At 41.6% G+C, this 21,424-nt stretch overlaps 1 protein-coding gene across 1 annotated transcript; it reads left to right on the top strand.

Annotated features, from left to right (window-relative positions):
• Positions 1–1,066: 1,066 nt before the first annotated feature.
• Positions 1,067–13,970, top strand: DPPA2 (developmental pluripotency associated 2). The gene is made up of 7 exons (XM_052649674.1): positions 1,067–1,090; positions 4,226–4,373; positions 5,974–6,134; positions 6,444–6,497; positions 6,902–7,157; positions 11,210–11,405; positions 13,862–13,970. The coding sequence occupies exons 1-7, from the start codon at positions 1,067–1,069 to the stop codon at positions 13,968–13,970; spliced, it is 948 nt and encodes a 315-aa protein (XP_052505634.1).
• The last annotated feature ends 7,454 nt before the right edge of the window (positions 13,971–21,424 follow it).

Raw genomic sequence — 21,424 nt, 5'->3', positions numbered from 1 at the left:
TGTTGGGAAAGATTGAAGGCAAGTGGAGAAGGGGCTGACAGAGGATGAGATGGTTAGATGGCATCACCGACTCAATGGACATGAGTTTGGGAAAACTGTGGGAGTTGGTGATGGACAGGGAGGCCTGGTGTGCTGTGGCTCATGGGGTCGCAAAGAGTCGGACATGACTGAGTGACTGAACCGACTGAAAGTTACCCGGGCTCTCTGGGTCTTGAGACAGATGGCCTCTGGGCAGAGAAAGCCTGTTATGAGACCAGTGGATGCCAGGGCTGCCTTATTGTTTGTGAAGATTTTCCTTTGGAAGCTCTGACTCATTAGAATGGCCTATGAAAACGTCTATGACTTCCCCAGCCTCATCTCTTGTCGCCTCCTGCCCCCATCATTATCCTCTAGCAGTTCCCAGGAACCGCTGTTGTGCAGTCCCTTCTGCATTTGCTGGCAGATCTCTTGCCCTGGTGTTCTGTCTCCTGCTGTTCTTATTCTGAATAGCTTAACCTTTCCCTTCTACTCGGCTCACCATTACTGTGGGCTTAAAATTCGTGTTTGGAGCTAGATCTTGGAGTGATCCTGTTATCCAAACACTACAATCTAAATCTAATCTCCCAGCGAGTAACACACCCTCAGCCATAAATCAGTTACAAAATACCTTTGAACTTCTATTCCTTCCACAAAACATCCTTCAATCTATCATCAATATTATTTACAAATATTGTTCGTTTGTTTGTAACTTAACAACTGTTTGTCGTTTTTTATTTTCTGAGTCTCGTCTTAAAGGAATAAAACCCCCAAATTTTTGAAATGATCAGGAGTGATTATTAATTACCCAGTAACTTAACTCTCACCTAATAGACAAGAGTGTGTATAAAGCTGATGAAATTATCATACTGACAGATAACAAGGGAGGGTGGAAAGAGGAGGGAGGAATACAGCTCTTCTGGGAAAGAGGAAGTAGGGGACATTTGCTTACAAAAGGAAAGAGAAACTGGACTAGAAACCCTCTGGTTCAGAGGATTAAACTGCAGAGATTGAACATCGTGGCTCTGCCTTTCTCTGAGCATTACTTGAAATGGCATACTCAAATTACGGGAAGGTAAGTTTGGTTTTAATTTCATTCATTTTCCCACAGATTCACTTTTTAAAGCTTTTCTAGAGCTCACTTCTATTTCTCTCTTGCCACAAGTCTTAATTTCTGGATGTGAGAAATCTCTGAGAATCTCCTCTTTGCAAGTGAATTATTTTCTTTCATGTGGTTGTGGTATACAGCTTGGGTGAAAGTAAAAGGGAGAAATTAAATATTTCTCTTTCTAGTTCTAAGTAAGATAATTTTTTCATAGAAAAACATGTTGTAGTTGGGCAAGATACAATGGTAAAGAAATGGCCGGCTGCAGTGAAAAGAGTGAAAAAGGTAATATGCTTCAAACAGTGAATTGACTAGTGGTTTCTTCCCTTCAGGGACAAGAAGCAATCCATTCCCAATGGCCCTGCTACAAAACAGGTTTCCTGACTTTGCTTGGATAGTCTTTAACTGATACTGTTGCTGCTAAGTCACTTCAGTCGTGTCTGACTCTGTGTGACCCCATAGACGGCAGCCCACCAGGCTCCCTCGTCCCTGGGATTTTCCAGGCAAGAACACTGGAGTGGGTTGCCATTTCCTTCTCCAATGCGTGAAACTGAAAAGTGAAAGTGAAGTCTTTCAGTCGTGTCCAACTCTTAGCGACCCCATGGACTGTAGCCCACCAGGCTCCTCTGTCCGTGAGATTTTCCAAGCAAGAGTACTGGAGTGGGGTGTCATTGCCTTCTCCGAGTCTTTAACTAGATTAGAATATAAACTGAGCAGGTTTCATTCACAGGAACCACTTGGAGAAGGGAATAGCTACCCACTTCAGTATTTTTTGCCTGGAGAATTCCATGGACAGAAAAGCCTGGTGGGCTACAATCCACGTGGTCACATAGAGGCAGACACAACTGGGACACACACACACATACACACATGGGGACCACAATGTGGGTTGAAGGACAGAATTGGCCAATATTAAGTATAGAATTTATGGGCAAGTTATAAAACTGTTTACCTCTTGACTGGAATGATACTTCCCCCAATAATGCCTATTTGTATTTTTAAGCTGACCAGTAAAATATGTCCCAGAGTACTTTGAAAAAGTGGCGTACTAATGCAAAATCCCTAGTTGCAAGCTGAAGTGTGAAAGCAAGGGAAAATTTTTGAAAAGATTTAAATGGGGAGGGAAGCCTGGTGTGTTGCAGTCCACGGGGTCGCAAAGAGTCAGACACAATTGATGACTGAACAAACAGAGGGAAAGGCTGTCAAATGCAGATGCATCTAGCTGTTCAGAAAAGAGTGTATTACAATTGAGCTGGAATGGAGTTTATTTGCCCTTGGATTGAGAGGAAAAGTTAAGAAACTTAAGCATATGTGACTCTATGGCATTTAATTTCTGAGCCTCAGTTACTTCCCTGGTGGCTCAGACAATAAAGAGTGCCTGCAACGCAGGAGGTCCCGGTTCTGGGTGGGGAACATCCCCTGGAGGAGGGCATGGCAACAACCCCCTGCAGTATTCTTGCCTGGAGAATTCTCACCGACTCAGTCTGCTGCTAAATCGCTTTAGTCGTGTCTGACTCTGTGCGACCCCGTAGACGACAGCCCACCAGGCTCCCCCCGTCCATGGGATTTTCCAGGCAAGAGTACTGGAGTGGGGTGCCATTGCCTTCTCCGAGTCTATAGAGTCACAAAGAGTAGGATATGACTGAGCAAGTAACACTTTCAGTTGCCTAATTTGTAAAATATGAAAACCAGTAAATTACTATAAGTGTGTTATAGGATTAAGTGAGAACTATAGAAAGCTCCTAGCACAGTGCATGCGTACTGTACAAAACCCATAAATATCAGTTTCTTTCTACCTATCCACTTTATCTTTCATTCATGAAATTGTCAAAAGAGCACTGAGTGTCCACTGTGTACCCTGTGTTTGCTGTGGAGAGTAAAACAGATACATTTGCTTCCCTCAGGTCCTGGGGCTTAAACAAGGTTGCTATGGCTGCAGCTTGGAAAGCTCAGGGGTCTTAAACTGGAAAGGAAGGCAGGGGCCCTGCTGTTCAAGAATTTACAGGTTGCATGAGGGAATTTTGTCTTTAACGGAAATATTTTATTTTTAAAACATTATTTTAATAATTAAATTATTATTTATTTTTAAAAATTGGAGTATAATTGATTTGCTATGTTGTGTTAGATTCTGCTGCTATACGGTGAATCAGCTATGAAAAGCAAAAGTGTGAAAGTGTTAATACTTAGTTGTGTCCGACTCTGTGACCCCACGGTCTGTAGCCCGCTAGGCTCCTTTGTTCAAGGATTCTCCAGGCAAGAATATCGGAGTGGATGTTTATATATAACCCCTCCATGTTTGAGACTCCCTCCCAACTAAAGTATTTTAAATAAGCAGGAGAGCAGTCTGTAGAAAGGGGCATAGATGGATTTTGGAAAAACAGAAGATAATTTGCTCCTGCCAGTGAGAGTTGATGCTTACTTGAATCACACAATAGAAGATGAGAAGGCAGAAACACCTTCCACATAGATTTAGGAGATAAAATGAAAATATGTTTTAGCTGATGAAGAGACAGGCTATGAGGGAAATGGTTTCCCCAAACCCAAGATCTATGCTTTAATTTCTTCTTATTGGTCAGTTCAGTTGCTCAGTCATGTCCAACCTTTTGCGACCCCACGGACTGCAGCACGCCAGGCTTCCCTGTCTATTACCAACTCCCGGAACTTAAACTCATGTCATTGAGTTGGTGTAAATCTACTTTTGCTCATTTCCTCATTGTTTTTCTTATCTAATAAAGGGACTACTAGGGGCTTCTCTGGTGGCTCAGATGGTAAAGAATCCACCTGCAATTCGGGAGACCTGGGTTCAATCCCTGGGTTGGGAAGATCCCCTGGAGAAGGGAATGGCAACCCACTCCAGTATTCTGGCCTGGAGATTTCCATGGACTGTATAGTCCATGGGGTCGAAAGGAGTTGGAAATGCCTGAGCAACTTTCACTTTCACACTTCACAATAAAGGATCTACTAATCAATATCAAATTCAGGGAATCTCAGTCTTTCTATCCAACTGCTGGCTTCTCAGTTTCTTATTCATTAGTTGCACCATGAAGTTAAACATCTTAGTGTACAGCATTAAATGAGAACAGTAATTGACACTTCCTTTTCCAGAATTTCTTTGAAGGGCCATTAGATGAAGAAAATGTGATTCTTACACTGTATCCAGTTAATGAGGAAATTATTGAAGACCATCAAGTGGAACCAGGTGTTTCCTCAACTTCAGAAGGCAAAGAGGAGGCACTGAATACAAATGATCAAGGTATTAAGACCACAGGGTTAGCTCAGTTTGCGGCCCCTCCAGCTCTGGGAAGCCCAGGAAAAGTAAATTCCCCTGACATTTAGCTATGTGACACCCAGCTTAATTCTCACCTTGATAACCTGTGGTAAGAGATTTCTCAAACTCTCATACTTCTCATTCGCTAAGCACCCTTACCATCTTACGTTGAAAAAGACAAAAAATAGTCAGTGGAGTGCTTTGAATAGAGCGTGATCTTATACGATCTAGATGTGAGCTCAAATTCCTAACCCACGAAGCCCTGTCTTCTTTCACTTTGGTGAATACACTTTTTACATACCTCTTACGGAGACCAGATCATTTTTTTCTGAGTTTTTTGTTATATATAATTGATACAGAAAACATTGTGTAATTTTAAGGTATATAATATGATGATTGTGTCTATTGCAAAATGATGACCAAATAAGATTAAGAACAATAATAAGAAATTAAGAAATGATGACAAAATAAGAACACATTCCTCATCTCACAGTTAACTCCCTTCATCATGGTGAGAACATTTTAAGATTCACTCGCTCAATTTTTTTTTTAATATTTATTTATTTTATTTATTCATCTTGGCTGCCTCAGGGGTTAGTTGTGGCACATGGCCTTAGTTGCTCTGCAGCATGTGGGATCTTAGTTCCCAGACCAGGGATTGAACCTGCGTCCCTTGCATTGCAAGGCAGACTCAACCACTGGACCACCAGGAAGTCCCCACTCGCTCAATTTTTAAGAATACATTATTGTGTTAACTATAGTTACGTTGATATGCATTAGATCCCTAGAACTTACTCATCTTATAACTGAAAATTTGTACCCTTTGATCCAGGGAAACCCCATTTCCCCTGCCCTCAGTTCCTGGCAACCACCAATATACTCTCTGTGCCTGAATTTAGCTTTTTTAGATTCCACATATAAGATCAGATGGTATTTGGGAGGCTAAATCACTTTGAAAACATCTAATCTTTTGCTTGGTGAGTAATTGCTGATAAAATATCTAGTAGACTCTTCGTATCTGTTCTTGGGACTTCATATAGAGGCATCAAAGAAGTATTTTTAGAATGATTTTATTTGGCGGGGGCAAATAACAAGGGCTTCAAGATAGAGCAGACAGTGACAAGTTAAATCTAAGCAAAGTGATGTGAGACAGGGTAACTTTTCTTTGTTGAGGAAAATGAGGCATGTGGACAGAATGGAAGACTGTTGTTGGATGGGGTGGTTTGAATGATTTCTATAAGGACAGTTTGTGGACCAGCATCTGGACATTCTGGAGAGCAATCCAATGTAATGTTCTATTCCAGAACTCAGTGATGGCTGTAAAAAAACAGTTTGCTGAATGTAGCATAAAAAAATTTATAATTTCAAAATGTGGATATGAGTCCTAGGTCTTCCATTTTCATGATGGTGTGATCTTGGGCAAGTCCTTGAATTCTGAATCTATTACCTTATTTGTAAGATGAGGAAAAAATACTGGATATGTATATTTGCAAACTGAGTTGTGGGGAGTGAGAACTTCATAAAATTAAAAACAATTTTACAAATAGGTTAATGTATTGCTGTTTTGGTTCCCTTCTTTCCTCAGTTCCTGTTCCTCAAACAAATGAGCTTGAGGAAGATTGTCCAAGCTCTAGCTTTAGAAGATCAGTGTGTCCCTTGCCGGCCACGTTGCCTCCGATTAACAATGTGAGTCGAGACACTTTGCGGTACTGGTGCCAACAACTTAAGCTGAGTACCGACGGCCAGGTGAGTGCACTGGTGGGAATCTCTGGTGTTTGGAACAAGCGTGGGAGCTCTGCCAGCTTGTAATTTTTATGAGAAGTGAAGTTGCTAAGTCGTGTATGACTCTGTGACCCCATGGACTGTAGCCTACCAGGCTCCTCCATCTGTGGAATTTTCCAGGCAAGAGTACTGGAGTTGGTTGCCATTTCCTTCTCCAGGGGATTTTCCTGATCCTGGGATTGAACTCAGGTCTCCTGCATTGCAGGCAGACACTTTACCCTCTGAGCCACCAGGAAAGCCCTTTAATTTTATTTCCCTTCTTAATTTCCTTAGAAAATAGAAGTTTATCGGAGACTCCAGGAACATGCTTATCCTGAAAAAGATCAGGTGAGTGAGGAATGTGGTGATGTAAGTTCTGTAAATTTTCCCTCTTCTCCACCATCTCTATACCTTGTACCTCGAAGGCAAGGTTTCTCATTCAAGACAATTGACATCTGGGGCCAATTAGTTTCTTTTTCTCCTACGGGTTGTCCTGTGCATTTTAGGATGTTTAGTAGGCTAAATATCCCTGGATTCTACCCACAATGTGTCAGTAACCTCCCTCCCCCTACACACAGTTTAGCAAACAAAATTTCTCCCAGCTGAGAATCACTACTTTGAGGGGACTGACATTCTTAAACCATTTCTACACTGACATACACAGGTCAATGCATGAAGAATGATAAAACTGGCACACATGTGCTTAGGGCAGTGGCACTTCACTGTATACTCATTGTGAATTTCGTTTGCAGTATATTCCTAAATCATCACGGGAGGCCCGAATGCACTCATGTTCAAGGAAACACAGCATGGTGACCAAGAGGGGAAGTGTCCAGAAAAGGAACATGAGTGAGAGTGAGGAAAGGACTAAAACGGTTGAGGTGGTAACTTCAGCTCAGGTAGCCATGCTGGCAGCATGGTCAAGAATTGCTGCAAGGGCTGTTCAACCAAAGGCTGTGAATTCACGTGCCCTTCGTACCTCTGAATCCTTTCTGCCACAAGCCTCAGGTAAGATCAACCTTAAACAGTGGTTACCATGCCAGAGAAAGAAGGCACTCTTTTTTTAAAAAATTGCTTTATTTTTTGGTTTCACTACATGGCATGTGGGATCTTAGATCCCCACCCAGGGATTGAACCTTTGCCCCCTGCATTGAAAGTGTGAAGTCTTAACCACTGGACCTCCAGGGAAGTCCCAGAAGATACTAATGATAGATACAGTGAGGGTTAAAATAGCTGCAGATGCAATGTTAGCTTCACAGAAGGCTTATCTTTTGATTGATAGTCAAGTTTTGCCTGAATGGCTCTGAGTCAGGTGATTGAGGTGGGGACACTTTCTCATCACCAAGCAGAAGGTGGAAAGAAAGCATAATCTGATAATGAGGCCAGCCGCGGCCAGAGATCTTTCCCTTTCTCTTGGAGAAACCCAAGTTTCCCAGTGTAAACCCTAGTATCCTGATTTAGAAAATTGAAGATTTCAACTCTTCGACTTCAGAGAATGACTGTGAGGCTTATGAGATACAACTTGGCATATTAAAAATAGGTGATAAATAATTGAAATATTTCTTGAGAAATCTTGAGTGAGCATAACTTAGCTTCATCTTTCTTCAGTTCCTGCTTCTCTATTTGGTATTTCTGTTTTCAATTCCAGAACAACCTACCACTGATCAGTACAAAGTCACTGTCTTCTGTGGCTTGAATTCTTTTCCTCCCTCTACCCCATTTCCAGAGGTGTTCTGAATCCTGTTATTCAGGACTGACTTGTGTGGTGATGCGCATTTTTCACCACACAAAGAACCCAGACAAAAAAAAGAAAAGACTGGGAGCTAAAATTGGCCTGCTGACTACCCCCCCAGCCCCCGCGGCTGTACTTCCTTCTGTGAGGAGAAATGAGCACCTTTTACTAATTTTCAAAAGCAGTATCCAGCCACAAAGCTGTCTTGGATACCTGCTTCCCCAACGATGACACTTCTTTCTAATTTACATTAATGTGCCATATGAGCGAATGGCACCCCAGACTTACTCACCCTTTTAGTTCCTCTTAACCCAGCAGTTATCAAGCACCTACTGGGATACACGAGAGTGCCTAGCCACCATGTATATTGTGCCGTAGTATCTTTACTCTTTTTAAATTTATTTCTTTAAAATGTATTATATTGAAGTCATAGTTGACTTACAAAATTGTATTAATTTATATTGTATAGCAAAGTGATTCAGTTATATATACGCACACATTCTTTTTCATATTCTTTTCCATTATGACATCACAGGATATTGAATATAGATCCTTGTGTCCATTCTATATATAATAGCTTGCATCTGTTAATCTCAAACTTACAATCCATCCTTCCCATACCCTTCCCTCTTGGCATCCACAAGTCTTCATCCTCTGAGTCTGAATCTGTTTCCACTTTGTAGTTAGTTCATTTGTGTCCATATTTTAGATTCCACATGTAAGTGATATCATATGGTATTAGTCTTTCTCTTTCTGACTTACTTTACTTAGTATGATAATCTCCAGGTCCCTCCATGTTGCTGCTGCAAATGGCATTCTTTCATTCTTTTTTATGGCTGAGTAATGGGAATACCAGACCACCTGACCTGCCTCTTGAGAAACCTGTATGCAGGTCAGGAAGCAACAGTTAGAACTGGACATGGAACAACACACTGGTTCCAAATAGGAAAAGGATATACATCATGAGAAACGCTGAGCTGGAAGAAGCACAAGCTGGAATCAAGATTGCTGGGAGAAATATCAACAACCTCAGATATGCAGATGACACCACCCTTATGGCAGAAAGTTAAGAGGAACTAAAAGGCCTCTGGATGAAAGTGAACGAGTGAAAAAGTTGGCTTAAAGCTCAACATTCAGAAAACTAAGACCATGGCATCTAGTCCCATCACTTCATGGGAAATAGATGGGGAAACAGTGGAAATAGTGGCTGACTTTATTTTTGGGGGCTCTAAAATCACTGCAGATGGTGACTGCAGCCATGAAATTAAAAGACGCTTACTCTTTGGAAGGAAAGTTATGACCTACCTAGATAGCATATTCAAAAGCAGAGACATTACTTTGCCAACAAAGGTCCGTCTAGTCAAGGCTATGGTTTTTCCAGTAGTCATGTTATGGATGTGAAAGTTGGACTGTGAAGAAAGCTGAGCACCGAAGAATTGATGCTCTTGAACTGTGGTGTTGGAGAAGACTCTTGAGAGTCCCTTGGACTGCAAGGAGATCCAACCAGTCCATCCTAAAGGAGATCAGTCCTGGGTGTTCTTTGGAAGGACTGATGCTAAAGCTGAAACTCCAATACTTTGGCCACCTCATGTGAAGAGTTGACTCACTGGAAAAGACTGATGGTGGGAGGGATTGGGAACAGGAAGAAAAGGGGCCGACAGAGGATGAGATGGCTGGATGGCATCACCGACTTGATGGACGTGAGTTTAAGTGAACTCCGGGAGTTGGAGTTGGTGATGGACAGGGAGGCCTGGCATGCTGTGACTCATGGGGTTGCAAAGAGTCGGACACGACTGAGCTACTGAACTGAACTGAATATTCCATTGAGGCTTCCCAGATGGGGCAGTGGTAAAGAATCCACTTGCCAGTACAGGAGATTTGGGCTTGATCCCTGGGTTGGGAAGATTCCCTGAAGGAAAGGGCAACCTGTTCCAATATTCTTGCCTGGGAAATTCTTGCCTGGTGGGCTACAGTCCATGGGGTTGCCAAGAGTTGGACATGACTGAGTGAGCACAATATTCTATTCCATTCCATTCCATCTTCTTTATCCATTTGTTGATGGACATTTAGATTTTTTTCCCCATGTTTTGGCTATTGTAAATAGTGCTGCTATGAACACTGGGGTGCATGTATGTTTTTGAATTATAGTTTTGTCTGAATATATGCCCAGTAGATGGATGGCTGGATTATACGGAAATTTTTACTTTTATGGTGTCATATCTTATGTTTAAATCTTTAAGCCATTTTGAGTTAGTTTTTGTATGTGGCATAAGGATGTATTCTAACTTGATTGATTTACATGCAGTTGTAACTTTCCCAACACCATTTGCTGAAGAGACTGTCTTTTCTCCATTGTACACTCTTGCTTCCTTTGTCAAAGATTAGTTGAGCCAAGTGTGTGGGTTCATTTCTGGGCTCTCTTTTTCGTTCCATTGACCCAAATGTCTGTTTTACCATGCTGTTTTCATCAATGTACTTTGTAGTGTTATCTGAAGTCTGAGAGGGTTATGCTCCTACTTTGCTCTTTTTCCTCAGGGTTGTTTGGTAATTCAGGCTCTTATGGTGCCGTATCAATTTTAGGATTACTTGTTCTAGTTTTGTGAAAAATCTCATGGTGATTTGATAGGGATCACATGAAGTCTGTAGATTGCTTTGGGTGGTATATCCATTTAAACAATATTAGTTCTACTATCCAAGAGCATGGTAATCTCTACTCTTGTTTTAGAGTGTGGGGAGATTTTATAGCTACTTAAGCCTACATTGATTGATCCTTTGTCTAAATTTCAGACACTAGATATCTACTCCCAGTAAATAGGACTTCCTCTGTTGTCTCTCAAATATCCCATCTCCCCAGTTAGATTGTTTCTTAGACTTTTAAACAAAGATCTTTCTGCCTGTTTTCCATGATTGAGGTAGTACAGTGCAGTGGTTAGGCAAATGGACCATGAGTCTAGAATATCTATATCCTTGTCTTGGTTCTGGGAAAATTATTTTCTTTTAACACTGTAAACTTCATTTACCTCACCTGTAAATTAAAGCAAATACTAATAAAGTTGTTAAGAATAAATATATTAATACATATAAATCACTTAGCAAAATCCTAGACACAAAGCAAGGTTTCCCAAAAGTTGAATGTTAGTGTCCCTTGTGCTATGTAGTTTGTGAATCAGATTATGGTGTCTTTTGGTCTACATTTTTTATGCTTCTTATTCAGTTGATTCATCAACAGAATATAAGAGTGAAATGAAGAGGGACTCACTGAGGGGTTGAATTGGGATGCTGTTATCTGATCTCAGCTGTTTATATGTGCTTCTTCTTCCCCGTCTAGGTGTCCGGTGGTGTGTGGTCCATGGTAGACCGCTCTTGGCAGACACAGAAGGTTGGGTTCGCCTGCAGTTCCAAGCAGGTCAGACCTGGGTGCCTGACACCCCCAGGAGGATGACTTCCCTCTTCATGTTACCTGCCTGCACTTTTGCACCCCCAGACATGGAAGATAACCTGTTATGCCCTGAATGTGCTAAGAGGTACCCCTTAAGTATATTTTTAAGTATGGTACACAGATGGCTAGATGGGTTTCTGAGTAATTTGGTGGGAGAAGGCAGAGGGGAAGCATGCTGTTTCATTAATTTGCCATATAGATAAGAATCTATATGCTGTATATCCAGAAAGCCATATAGAAATCACCTGCAATCCAGGAGACCCTGGTTTGATTCCTGGGTTGGGAAGATCCGCTAGAGGAGGGATAGGCCACCCACTCCAGTATTCTTGGGCTTCCCTTGTGGCTCAGCTGGTAAAGAAGCCACCTGCAATGTGGGAGACCTGGGTTTGATCCCTGGGTTCAGAAGATCCCCTGGAAAAGAGAAAAGCTACCCACTCCAGTATTCTGGCCTGGAGAATTCCATGGACTGTATAGTCCATGGGGTCACAAAGAGTTGTACATGACTGAGCGCCTTTCACTTTCAGGGAACTAGGAAGCAAACATAATTTAGTGGTAGATTAGAACTCAGATAAATATGGCTTCTTCTTAGCAACCTTAACAAAGTATCTGACAAGTTGGACCTTAACTGTCTCAATTTTAGAGAGATCTCTTCTTTTTGTTGTTGCTTTTTGGTTGTGCTGGATCTTTGCTGCATGTGGGCTTTCTCTAGTTGCATCGAGCAGGGGCTACCCTTCATTGCAGTGCATGGGCTTCTTGTTGTGGTGGCTTCTCTTGTTGTGGGACATAGGCTGTAGGCACAGGCTTCTGTAGTTGTGGTGCATGGGCTTAGCTGCTTCTCGATATGCAGAATCTTCTCAGACCAGGGATTGAAACCTCGTCCCCTGCATTGGCAGTTGAATTCTTATCCACTCTACCACAAGGGAAGTCCGAGAGATCTATTTTAAGAAAGAAAAAAATCAGAGTTCTTACCATATGTCAGATACTTAGCTGGGGATACAAAAATTAATAAGACAAAACCCATTTAGCATGCCAGGATGAAAATGACTAAGAGATGCGATGAAAATATATGGGTAGTACTTATATTGGAGTGACTTAGGGAAATTTTAGACGGGATTACATGTACTGAAGAAGAGCTCACCAGTTAGAAATTAACCATTTGGGCATTTTGGTAGTGAAAACAGCCCATACCAATACCTGAAAGTGGAAGAATGTGACCTACTTACAGACTGCAAATAAGCCAATAAATTGAAGCTTATTGGTGAGTAAGTCTGTAAAGGGGAGGAGCAGACTACTGGTTTCATATCTATATTAAAGGTCTCATATTATCCTGCAGGTCATAGTCTCTCAGTCACTTCTGGGACATAAGACTTCTTTGAGAAAATGATAATAATGACATATCCTCCATCCAAGAAAATACACATTAGGAATACACACAAGCAGTGCTTTAGGTTTTATGTAGACACATAATTCCCAATGGTCATCCATGAATACAAAATCCAGGTTATGGTAATAGAATTGGCTGGAGGTGATGCAAGATTGGTGTGATGGGACATTATAGTGTTTTGTGTTTTTTTTGGATGGTAGACTGAAATCTTACTACAGAGACCAGATTGGAAAGTAAGAGATAATTGTAATTCTGGAAATATGTAATTTATGAACTTTACAAAGAACTTAAAGAGAAATGTAAGAGTTGCAGGAGTGTAGAGAACAGGATGCCATCTTATTAGAGGACAGGTATTAATAGAAATTCAGTTCGATGGCCAAAAATTATATGTGGTACATGCCTGACATGTGTCCAGTGTTCAGAAAGTATGGGTTAGAGAGAAACATCTTTGGGAATTAGAAAGGACTCCAGAAGAATCTTAAAGAGAATCAGCTTATTGATGGCAAGTGAGCAATGAAGACTGGAAAAGTGCAGCTAGAGGTTGGGAGAGAAGTGAGAAAGCCAAGTGTAGAGTTTCAGAAGGAGATGGTCAGCAGTAAGACAGCCATGTAAGATGATGATTAATGCAGCGCTGTTGCGAATGTCAATTTGGGACACTACTGGTGATCTTTTTGAGAGTCGGTTGAGAGGGTCAGGTGATAGTTGAAGTAGAGCATGTGAAGAACTGGGAACAGGTCCTATTGATCTCTACTACTTGAACTGAGCAAGAGGAGATAGCAGCTGAGGCAGTAATATCAAGGGATCTTGTTTGTGTCTTTCTCTCCTTCCCTTCCTTTTCCTGTTTTGTTTTTACAGGGAATACCAAGAGCTTTGTGAACAGAGAGGGCATTTGGAGAGAAGCTGTGAGGAGGAAAGGGAAGGTATAAAGATAAAGGTGGCTGAACCAATTGTGGTATACAGAATAGGAGCCCTGATATTAAGTGGGCAATCTTTGTTTGTTTACCACATAAAATCTTTTTAATTTTAAAATCCTTTAGGTGGTACTCAGACTCCAGAAGTATAGTCCTTATTTTATTGATCATTTTCAAGGATTTGGTATGGAATAATCTATCTTATTCTAAACATTTTTCAAAATTCTGTTCTGATTTGCTTTATAGGAATAAGAAGATTATGAAAAGATTAATCACAGTGGGGAGGAGGAAGAAACCTGGTTTGGATACATCAACATCATTGCTTTCAAATGGGCCACGTCTTAAAACAGACTAAGTGATTACCAGAGGGGAAGGAATGGGAGGTGGGGAAATGGGTGAAGGGGGTAATTTTATGGTAATCACGGTAACTAGATTTTTGTAGTATCAAATACTGAATTACTGTGTTGTCTCTCTGTAGTGGGTGTGTGCACGTGTCTGCTCAATTGCTCAGTCGTTCAGTTGTGCTCGATTCTTTGGGAACTCATGGACTTCAGTCTGCCAGGCTTTGCTGTCCATGGAATTTTCCAGGCAAGAATATTGGTGGAGGACTTGCCATTTCCTTCTCCAGGGGAAACTTCCTGACCCAGGGGTCAAACCTGCATCTCCTGCGTTGGCAGGAGGATTCTTTATCACTGTGCCATCTGGGAAGCCTTGTACATCTGTAACGTAATGTTTTATATGGTTTTACCTCAATTTTTAAAAAGTTAGAATTCACCACTGAAGTCATCTGGTCTTGGACTTTTGCTTGATGAGAAGTTTTTGATTACTGATTCAATCTCCTTACTAGTAATCAGGGGAAAAGGGATAAATGGTGGAGAGCCCACAGTTAAAGTGATTCACATCCCAGTGACTGCTATACTCTGTTCTCACCATCCTCAGTGTGGCCTGATGCCTTGAGTACAGATAGGAATGTCTGTATTCTGTACTGAAGGTTTACCTGAAAGTGACTGCTACTAGCTATGTATTGATAGAATGTAATTTGGTTTTGTTTTAGTTAATACTTTTTTTTTTTTTTTTTTTTAGCAATTTTTGACTTAATGTTGAATACTGTATTGTCTGGATGTACCATAATATATCCATTGATATCTTGAAGGCCACCTTGGTTACTTCCAAGTTTTGGCAATTATGAATAAAGCTGCTATAAACATTTGTGTGCAGGTTTTTGTGTGAACAGTTTTCAACTCTTTTGGGTAAATATCAAGGAGCGTCATTTCTGAATCTTATAAATGTCTGTTGAGTTTTGTAAGAAACTGCCAAACTGTCTTCCGAAGTGGCTCTCCTGTTTTGTATTCCCACCAGCAATGAATGAGACTTCCTTCTGCTCCACATCCTCACTATTGTTTGGGGTTGTTTGTTAGTGCTTTGGATCTTGGCCATTCTCAAAGGTGTGCAGTAGTACAATTTTATTTTGCAATTCCCTAGTGATATATGATTAGAACATCTTTTCATGTAATTTGTTAGATCAATTAAGAATAAGAAAAAAGATTTTTAGGTTATTTTATTTCTTCTCTAGAAATCTTCCTTTCTTTGGAGCTGAGTTTCTGACCTATATTACATTTTTTCTAAAGCTTTTTTTAAAAAAGAACCCAGCTCTATTAAGCCAGATATGAATTTGCAAGAGGTTTGTAAAACAATGTAACACTTCTGTCTAAATTTCTTTTCAGTTCAGTTCAGTTCAGTGGCTCACTTGTGTCCTACTCTGAGACCCCATGAATTGCAGCATGCCAGGCCTCCCTGTCCATCACCAACTCCTGGAGTTCACCCAAACTCTTCTCCATCAAGTCGGTGATGCCATCCAGCCATCTCATCCTCTGTTATCCCCTTCTCCTCCTGCCCCCAGTCCCTCCAAGCATCAGAGTCATTTCCAATGAGTCAACTCATTGGAGGTGGCCAAAGTATTGGAGTTTCAGCTTTAGCATCAGTCCTTCCAATGAACATCTAGGACTGATCTGCTTTAGAATGGACTGGTTGGACCTCCTTGCAGTCCAAGGGTCTCTCAAGAGTCTTCTCCAACACCACAGTTCAAAAGCATCAATTCATCGGCGCTCAGCTTTCTTCACAGCCCAATTCTCACATCCATACATGACCACTGGAAAAACCATAGCCTTGACTAGACGGACCTTTGTTGGCAAAGTAATGTCTCTGCTTTTGAATATGCTGTCTAGGTTGGTCATAACTTTCCTTCCAAGGAGTAAGCGTCTTTCAATTTCATGGCTGCAATCACCATCTGCAGTGATTTTTGGAGCCTTCCAGAATAAAGTCTGACACTGTTTCCACTGTTTCCCCATCTATTTCCCATGAAGTGATGGGACCAGATGCCATGATCTTCGTTTTCTGAATGTTGAGCTTTAAGTCAACTTTTTCACTCTCCTCTTTCACTTTCATCAACAGGCTTTTAGTTCCTTTTCACTTTCTGCCATAAGGATGGTGTCATCTGCATATCTGAGATTATTGATATTTCTCCCCACAATCTTGATTCCAGCTTGTGCTTCTTCCAGCCCAGCATTTCTCATGATGTACTCTGCATATAAGTCAAATAAGCAGGGTGACAATATGCAGCCTTGACGTACTCCTCCTATTTGGAACCAGTCTGTTGTTCCGTGTCCAGTTCTAACTGTTTTTTCCTGACCTGCATACAGATTTCTCAAGAGGCAGGTCATGTGGTCTGATATTCCCATCTCTTTCAGAATTTTCCACAGTTTATTGTGATCCACATAGTCAAAGGCTTTGGCATAGTCAATAAGACAGAAACAGATGTTTTTCTGGAACTCTCTTGCTTTTTCCATGATCCAGTGGATGTTGGCAATTTGATCTCTGATTCCTCTGCCTTTTCTACAACCAGCTTGAACATCTGGAAGTTCACGGTTCATGTATTGTTGAAGCCTAGCTTGGAGAATTTTGAGCATTACTTTACTAGCGTGTGAGATGAGTGCAATTGTGCCGTAGTTAGAGCATTCTTTGGCATTGCCTTTCTTTTAGAGAAATATATTATGTTTCATAAAGATATTTAAGTAATAGGTTTATTGTTACTTTTAATGAACAAATATTTTAGGAAAATTTCTGTTTTAATGTCTCATCTGGCAACTATTGATAGACATCAAAATCTCAACAATTCTCAATTTTTAAGAGTGCAAAGTAGCTACAAGACCAAATTGGTGAGAATCATTGAGCTAGTCCAACCCTCTCTCTCTTGTTCCCTCAATTTTTAGAGGCTTGGAGTGAGAAGAGGCCCAGGGAGATTGTGGCTCTGGTCCTCACATTCTTATTAGGTGTAAACCTTTGAAAACAGTTGTATCTGGAACACCTCCTCACCAGTGTATTCAGTGTCTCTGTTCATTGGATCCTTATCTGGCTTTAAACACCTGTGACTTAAAAAAAAAAAGGCCTGTCCCTCCCTCCGCATGTACCTCCCTCCACATTACAACTGCTAGGTCCTTGTACCAGACATTGTTCACACTCACATTCTTACTTTCTCATCTTCCACTCACTCATTCAATATATATTTATTGCAAGCCAACTACATACTGTATATAGTTCTAAATGCTGATAACTCAGCAATTAGTTAAACAAAATCCTTGCTCTTTTAAATCTTACAGTGTAGTGATTATATAGGTGTCCAGAAAATATTGCCCAGAACTTATAAATGGGCAGAAAAGGATTGCTCAGTGTCTTTCATTTCCGTGCGGGGTATGCATGTGTGCGAGCTCAGTCATGTCCTACTCTTTGTGACCCCATGGATTGTAGCATGCCAGGCTCCTCTGTCCATGGGATTTTCCAGGCAAGAATACTCTAGTGGTTTGCCATTTTCTTCTTCACCTGGGGTATATCTTTGACCTTATGTTGAATAAGCTGTCTTAGAACTTTGTGAGAGTAGAGGCCAACTTGGCAGAAAACGGATAGAAATGCAAATAATTCTTGTCTGCTGCTGCTAAGTCGCTTCAGCCATGTCCGGCTCTGTGCGACCCCATAGACGGCAGCCCACCAGGCTCCCCCGTCCCTGGGATTCTCCAGGCAAGAACACTAGAGTGGGTTGCCATTTCCTTCTCCAATGCATGAAAGTGAAAAGTGAAAGTGAAGTCACTCAGTCGTGTCCGACTCTTAGCGATCCCATGGACTGCAGCCCACCAGGCTCCTCCATCCATGGGATTTTCCAGGCAAGAGTACTGGAGTGGGATGCCGTTGCCTTCTCTGATTCTTGTCTGAGAGCAACATAAATAATTCCTATCTCTAGTAATACAAATGGATTTTGTTAGTAGAGATGGAGTTATTTCCATCTGGTAGTAGAAATAGCTCCTGAAATTACAGTTTATTGCTTAATAGGATATTAGTGTTTTTGCAACAATTAGCAAATTTATATCAGCTTCCCTTTGGCTGATAATCTAAATCTCTGATACAAATTCTCATTTGAACAAGTCTTACCTACCATATTATTGGTACCCTCATTATTTAAGATAATAATGAATGGTTTATTATGATGAGTAAAATCTTTGTCATGTGTTCATTTTATACTTTTTTCAGACATTTGTTTTCAACCTTTTGAAAATTACTATTACTTAGACTATAAGAAGCAGGGTAAGATCACAGCTCTTAACTGGTGGCATAGTGAAAGGGAAAGTCAATCAGTCGTCTCTGACTCTTTGTGATCCCGTGGACTGTATAGTCCATGGAATTCTCCAGGCCAGAATACTGGAGTGGATAGCCTTTCCCTTCTCCAGGGTATCTTCCCAACCCAGGGATCAAACCCAGGTCTCCTGCATTGCGGGCAGATTCTTTACCAGCTGAGCCACAAGGGAAGCCTGGTGGCATAGTAGGTACTGTTTTATTTATAGATAGGGTCAGTAAGTGAGCAAGTCCTGCACTTCTCTCTCTTAACTGTATGTGAAATCCATCTTCTCTCCATCTTCCCTGCAACCGCAGTAATCCAGACCACTGTCTTGATTCTCATCTGACCTCCCCACTTTACTCCTACCTACTCCAATTATCGCCTATCAGATGATCATTCTTATAAACAATTATCTGTTCATGTTCCTCTTCTACACTGGCTCCCTATGCGGAGTCGTTTTGTGAGGTCTAAACCTTACACAATTCGAGAGTCCCTCTTTGAGAAAAATCACGCAAAACTTAGGTACGAGCCTTGAAAGTAATGCAAATGACAGGTTCTGAAACTTCAGCTTCATTAGCTTCACTACAAATCCGCCTCTGCCTACAAGTCTAGCCCCGCTTTTTTTCTACCTCAAGACCTTTCACCATCAATTTCTGCCCAGAAGGCTCTTCCCATTCCTCTTTGACTAGATAACTCTTTCAGTAGTCAGCTCCCGATCCTCCCTGAAACCCCAATTGGATTAGGGACCTTTATAGAGTCTCTCCCAAGCTCCAAGCACCCCCTCAGAGTTCCGTTTCTGTGAGACACTGCTCTTTCAGCACCTTCAAAAGATCCCTGGCTGGGCGGGGTTTGCTCCTGAAATGTATCAGTGGGCGGGGCCCCAGGAGAAAGGGAGCCGGCGTCCTCTCTCTTTGCTCCAGAGGCGTGAGCCACCTTTCCGGAACCTGCGCATCTCCCATTGCGGCTCCGGTCGCAATTAACCCAGCGGCACACGCAGACTGGGCTGCCCAGGTACTCCGGTTGTGCGGCATCTTGTGGACTTCGCGACGCGGAAACACGGACATCAGAAACTGGTAAGGTCCAGTAATGGCAGCCTCTTGCCACCACCCTTCGGAAAACTTTTTTCAGCCTTTCCACTCTTTCCGCACCCTCCTCTGAAAATTTTCTAACTATTCTTTGGAGACTGATCTACTGGTGACCAAGTCCCTGTTTTTGTCTGAGAAAGTATTTCTCCTTCACTTTTGAAGGATAATTTTCCCAAACACAAAATTCTATTCCCCTCCCCCCGCCTTGGGGTACTTTAAATATCACCTCACTCTTTTTCTTACTTGCTTATTTCCTGAAGAGAAGTCCTGTTGTTGTCCAGTTGGTAAGTCGTGTCCCACTTTTTGTGACCCCATGGACTGAAGCCTGCCAGGCTTCCCTGCCCTTCACTATGTCCAGGAGTTTGCTGAAATCATGTCAGTGATGAGTCTGTGACATCTCATCCTCTGCTGTCCTCTTCTTTTGCCTTCAACCTATCCCAGCATCAGGGTTTTTTCCAATGAGTTGGCTCTTCAAATCAGGTGGCCAAAGAAAGTATCCAAGCCTCAGCTTCTGCATCAGTTCTTCCAATGAATAGTCAGAGTTGGTTTCCTTTAGGATTGACTGGTTTGATCTCTTTGCAGTCCAAGGGACTCCCAAGAGTTTTTTTCCAGCACCACAAGTTGAAAGCATCAATTATGCGCTCAGCCCAACCTTCTTTATGGTCCAACTCTCACATCCATTCATAACTACTGGAAAAACCATAGCTTTGTCTATACAGACCTTTGTCCTCAAAATGATGTCTTTGCTTTTGTTTTTCCAGTAGTCATTTAGGGGACAAGCCCCTTTGCCAGGACAAGGCTGTGATACATTAAAGGGAGAGAAGTCATAGACTTCCCCTTTCTTCTCCAGACATTCATTATGAAACTGTATATGAAACAGTGAACAGTATATTCCTAATTATTTCCCTTTCCATCCCTGATAGCTTAGTTGGTCAAGAATCTGCCTGCAAGGCAGGAGACCCTGGTTTGATTCCTGGGCTGGGCAGATCCGCTGGAGAAGGGATAGGCTAACCCACTCCAGTATCCTTGGGCTTCCCTTGTGGCTCAGCTGGTAATGAATCCGCCTGCAATGCAGGGGACCTGGGTTCAATCCCTGGGTTCAGAAGATCCCCTGGAGAAGGGAAAGGCTACCCACTCCAGTATTCTGGCCTGGAGACAGTCCATGGGGTCACAAAGAGCTGGGCACAGCTGAGCGAATTTCACTTCACTTCATTATGAAAACACTAAAATACATAGAATTGCAAAAACAATATGGTGAATACCTATATTCCCTCTGCCTAAATTTAATGTGTTAATTTTTTTCTATATTTGGTATGTTTTATTTTAGCATATACAAATTTTTACTAAATTATTTTAAATTTGTAGGTAGCATGATATTTTACCAAAAAAGTCTGCATGTAATTCTTAAGAAAAAGATAATCGTTACATGAGCATAATACCATTATCATCTTGGTGTAAATAATACACATCCATAATATCTAGTAACCAGAGTATTTCATTTTCATATTTGTTCAGAATGTTTCTAAGCAAAATCCAGTCAATGTTTACACATTATATTGTTATTAAATCTTTTTCAGAATCAATTTCCTCATTATTTTCATTATATTCTTTTTTTATGTTTTTTTGGCCCTCACTATGTGACTTGCAATGGCACCCCACTCCAGTACTCTTGCCTGGAAAATCCCATGGACGGAGGAGCCTGGTAGGCTGCAGTCCATGGGGTCGCTGAGAGTCAGACATGACTGAGCAACTTCACTTTCACTTTTCACTTTCATGCATTGGAGAAGGAAATGGCAACCCACTCCAGTGTTCTTGCCTGGAGAATCCCAGGGACAGAGAAGCCTGGTGGGCTGCCGTCTATGCGGTCGCACAGAGTCGGACACGACTGAAGCGACTTAGCAGCAGCAGCAGCATGTAACTTGCAGAATCTTTGTTCCCCTACCAGGGATTGAACTGTGCGCCCTGAGCAGTAAAAGTGTGGGGTCCCAACCACTGTATTGCCAGGAAATTCCCATTTACAGGGTTTTTTGAAGCGTCTAGTCAGTTGTTTTGCAGAAGATC

This window comes from Budorcas taxicolor, chromosome 1 (assembly GCF_023091745.1).
Source record: "Budorcas taxicolor isolate Tak-1 chromosome 1, Takin1.1, whole genome shotgun sequence".
NCBI lineage: Eukaryota > Metazoa > Chordata > Mammalia > Artiodactyla > Bovidae > Budorcas > Budorcas taxicolor.
The sequence above is the reverse complement of the archived record's forward strand: the minus strand, read 5'-3'. Positions and strand labels throughout refer to the sequence as shown.